General features: G+C 59.9%; 1 protein-coding gene across 1 annotated transcript; it reads left to right on the forward strand.

The window, feature by feature from the left end:
* HSD17B1 (hydroxysteroid 17-beta dehydrogenase 1) lies at positions 1–1,947 on the forward strand. The gene is made up of 6 exons (XM_027974501.3): positions 1–128; positions 241–408; positions 551–730; positions 917–1,010; positions 1,431–1,608; positions 1,698–1,947. Exons 1-6 carry the CDS (start codon positions 32–34, stop codon positions 1,932–1,934), a joined length of 954 nt encoding a protein of 317 aa, XP_027830302.1. The 5' UTR covers positions 1–31; the 3' UTR covers positions 1,935–1,947.
* The last annotated feature ends 1,938 nt before the right edge of the window (positions 1,948–3,885 follow it).

Below are 3,885 nucleotides of genomic sequence, written 5' to 3' on the forward strand. Positions count from 1 at the left end.
ATTTCCGGGGTCTCTCCCTGTGCACATCCCCATGGACCGCACAGTGGTACTCATCACCGGCTGTTCCTCCGGCATTGGCCTACACCTGGCCCTGCGACTGGCGTCCGACCCGTCCCAGAGCTTCAAAGGTACCTGATGGAACGGGGTGGAGAGAAGGGAGCAACTCCTTCCCGGCCTAGGGGGCCTAAGAAAGGCTGAAAGACCGGAATTCAGAGCCTTGTCCTCTCCCCCAACCTCCAGTGTATGCCACGCTGAGGGACCTGGCCTCACAGGGCCCACTGCTGGAGGCCGCCCAGTCCCGAGGGTGCCCTCCCGGCTCCCTGGAGACGTTGCAGCTGGATGTGAGGGATGCAGATTCCATAGCCGCTGCCCAGGCACGCGTGACCGAGGGCCGCGTGGACGTGCTGGGTGAGCCTCCCCGCAAAACAAGCCCAAGAGCCTTCCTCACTCTGTGTCCAAACCAAGATGTCCGAAGCCCACGGAGCACGGGGGGACGGGCGGGAAGGAGGGCCGTGCGTGAGGCGGCGCGGTCGGGTCTCTCTCCCCGCAGTGTGTAACGCAGGCCGGGGCCTGGTGGGGCCGCTGGAGGCACACAAGGAGGGCAGCGTGGACGCCGTGCTGGACGTGAACCTAACGGGGACCGTGCGGATGCTGCAGGCCTTCCTGCCGGACATGAAGCGCCGCCGCTCGGGACGCATATTGGTGACCGGGAGCATAGGCGGCTTGATGGGTGAGCGGAACGCGGCCAAGGGCCAGAGGCGCGCGGGGCGGGGGTGGCTCAGCAGGAGCGATGGGGAGGAGGGTGTCCAATAAAGGGCAGGGGCCTGGTGAGGCTGCCCCGGGCCGCTCCTGCGCCCCTCCCCGCGGACCGCACCACCACCCCGGACGCGCCCCAGCAGACTCCTCTCCCTCCCAGCGCTTCCCTTCAACGCCGTTTACTGCGCCAGCAAGTTCGCGCTCGAGGGTTTGTGCGAGAGTCTGGCGATTCTGCTGCAGCCCTTCGGGGTCCAGTGAGTCACCGCCCTGCCCCGGGGGCCCCCTGACCCCTGACTTTGGGAACCTCAGCACCCCATCTTGTTGGAACCGCTCTCAGGCATTCTCCCCAGTGCGGCTCCCGTTGGTTGTGCGCCAGGCACAGTTCAGGGCGCTTGGCACGCGTCCTCTCGTTCCACCTGTCCACCCTGCTGGTGAGGCGTCGGTATTGGGCAGCTCAGGCCAGAGGCTCGGTGACTGACCCAAGGTCACACCGTTGTAAGTGACCCGGCCAGGTTGGCATTCTGACGCCAGAGCCTCTCACAACCTCCAAGGGATGTGGGGGCGCTTTTCCGGCTGTAAACCCGCTTTCAAGTGCTCGCAGCCCGAGCCCCGCTCTGGCCCTCCCTTCCGGGCTTGCATTCGCCCGCGCTCACTCGCCGCTCTCCGGCCCGCAGCGTGAGCCTCATCGAGTGCGGCCCGGTGCACACCCCCTTCCCCGAGAAGGTGGAGGGCGGCCTGGGCGGGATGCTGGACCGCGCGGACGCCGAGACCCGCGACCTCTTCTACCGCTACTGTCGCCACTGCGAGCGGGTCATACGTGAGGCGGGTCAGGACCCGGAGGAGGTGGTCGAGGTAAGCGCCGAGCAGGACTGCGGGAGCGGGGGCCGCCCCCGGGTTCCCCAGCCCAGCCCCGGCCAGCGCGCCTCCTCCTGCTGCTGCAGGTCTTCCTCCAGGCGCTACGCGCCCCGCGCCCGGCCCTGCGCTACTTCACCACCGAGCGATTCCTGCCACTGGTGCAGCTGCGCTTCTCCGACCCCAGCGGCTCCGACTACGTCGCCGCTGCGCACAAGTCAGCGTTCCACGACAAGGCCGCCGAGGGCTCCGACGGCAACGGGGCTGAGGCCGAAGCCGGTAAACTGGGAGCATCTGAGCTCCGCGCTCCTCTCGCCCCGCAATAAAGGCCTAATCCGCTGCCGTCTCCCGCGCTCTCTTTTGCGGCCCTGGGGGGTGGGGTGCGTTTGGGGAACGGAAAGGGGCTTTGACTGGGCTGCAGCTGCGTGACCACGGGCACGCACAGTGGGTGGATGATCGCGGAAGACTATGTTAGCCCGAGTAATACCTCTGGAAACCGAGGCCCAGAAAGGGAAGGAGCTAGCCAAGATCAGGCCTCAAGTTCACCGAAGGGCAGGGAGAGCATTCCCTATATTCTTGCCCTAGGGGTGTCTGCAGCCACTGGAGTTAGGTGGACCTGGCGGGGGAGAGTCGGCTTGTGATGTGGCTCCCAAGAGTCACGGAACCTTAGGCATCGTTCTGACCCTCTCTGAGTCTGTTTTCTTACCTGAAAAATGGGTATGATACCTGTGTGGGGGCTTCCCAGGTGGCGCAGTGGTACAGAATCCGCCTGCTAATGCAGGAGACACTGGTTCAGTCCCTGGGTCAGGAAGATCTCCAGAAGTAGGAAATGACAAGCCACTCCAGTATTCTCACCTGGAGAATTCCATGGACAGAGGAGCCTGGAGGGCTACAGTCCATGGAGTCACAAAGAATCAGACACAACTGAGCGCAGTAGGCACACACATATCATGGATTGTGATAAGAATTAACTGAGATAGTGCCTGAAAGTGCTGGTATTAGAGGTCTTAATAGCAGGCACTGACTAACATTGTTACTGCTAGGGGTATTACTATTGTCCTTGTGTTCCCCTGTAGAAGCCAGATGTGTAAAAAAGAAGGTTAAATGACCCAAAAGGAAACAGCCCCACTCATCCCCTCCTTGCCCCCTGCCCTAGACAACACTCAACAGGAAGGATCCTGACCCACCCAGAAGCTGACTCTCACCAGGAGGTCTAGCTGAGGTTTCAGGCCTGGCTGATCAGACCAACGGTCCATCCTCTCCTTCCGGAAGCCAGCAAAAGGAGCTGGAGTGGCAGGAGCCACTGAAAGGGCCTGCAGGGTTGCAGAGACGATCTGATTTCCTCTGAGTTTGGGTGCTGGAGGAGGGGTGGAGATAGAGACTAGATGGGGAGGTTGCAAAAAGAGGAAAGTAGTAGGGGTGCTCCAGGAGGAGCTTAATACAGAAGATACATTAGCAGACTTGGCAGGTACGAACACACAGTACTCTGGGTAACGGCCCAGGTCCCTCCTTGTGAGGCAGTGATAATGTCCAGAGGCATCCTGTTTTGGAGGACAGCTTTCTCATTAGAGACCTCAGGATGGGCTTTGTTGATTATCATTTAAGGCTTGCTGGGTGCCATCAGTTAGGGCATGTGTGTGCTGTAACTTTCCCCAGGCCAAAGGAGGGAACAAAGACTGCAGGCTAATGATTTGTGACAGTGAGCACAGAATGCGCTCACATGGCCCTGAAGAGGAGGTGGCGGCAGGCTTAGGTACTTGACCTGGTTGTGCATGCCATACGCATTGCCCAAGGGTGCAACACTGTCAGCTGTGAGCACAGGGGCGTGGTGGGAGGTGCTGGGTATGCTGGACCAGACCTTCATCTTCGCTTTCTCTCTTTTTTTGGCCACGTGACTTTTGGGATCTTAGTTCCCTGACCAGGGGTCAAACCTGCAGCCTCAACAGTGAAAGAGCAGAGTCCTAACCATGGGACCACCAGGGAATTCCCATCTTCTTCCCTTTTTTAATGGTGCATGGTCCACTCCAAGTAGAGTATGTTTCAACCACCAACCCATCACTGGTTGGGAACTCCAGTGGATGCCCCCTGACTCCTTTGGCAGTTGCTTTGGGCTTTGTTTAGAACACATAGGTCATGCTGTTACTGCATTAACCACATCACTATAGTTCAAGGGCAAGTGGATATTCTTGGCAATATGCCATCCCATCCAGACTCTTCAGTGATTGCTTTTTCAATGCACCCAGTCTGTTGTATCTACTGAAGGGTCAGTTTCTAGAG

Source organism: Ovis aries, chromosome 11, assembly GCF_016772045.2.
Source record: "Ovis aries strain OAR_USU_Benz2616 breed Rambouillet chromosome 11, ARS-UI_Ramb_v3.0, whole genome shotgun sequence".
Lineage (NCBI taxonomy): Eukaryota > Metazoa > Chordata > Mammalia > Artiodactyla > Bovidae > Ovis > Ovis aries.

What these genes read in the sequence shown, in the direction of transcription:
- HSD17B1 (XM_027974501.3), top strand. Translation starts at nt 32, where the DNA reads ATGGACCGCACAGTGGTACTCATCACCGGCTGTTCCTCCGGCATTGGC. An exon ending in GGGCCGCGTGGACGTGCTGG is followed by an intron (nt 409 to 550) that starts GTGAGCCTCCCC and finishes CTCTCCCCGCAG; the next exon opens with TGTGTAACGCAGGCCGGGGC. An exon ending in GAGCATAGGCGGCTTGATGG is followed by an intron (nt 731 to 916) that starts GTGAGCGGAACG and finishes TCTCCCTCCCAG; the next exon opens with CGCTTCCCTTCAACGCCGTT.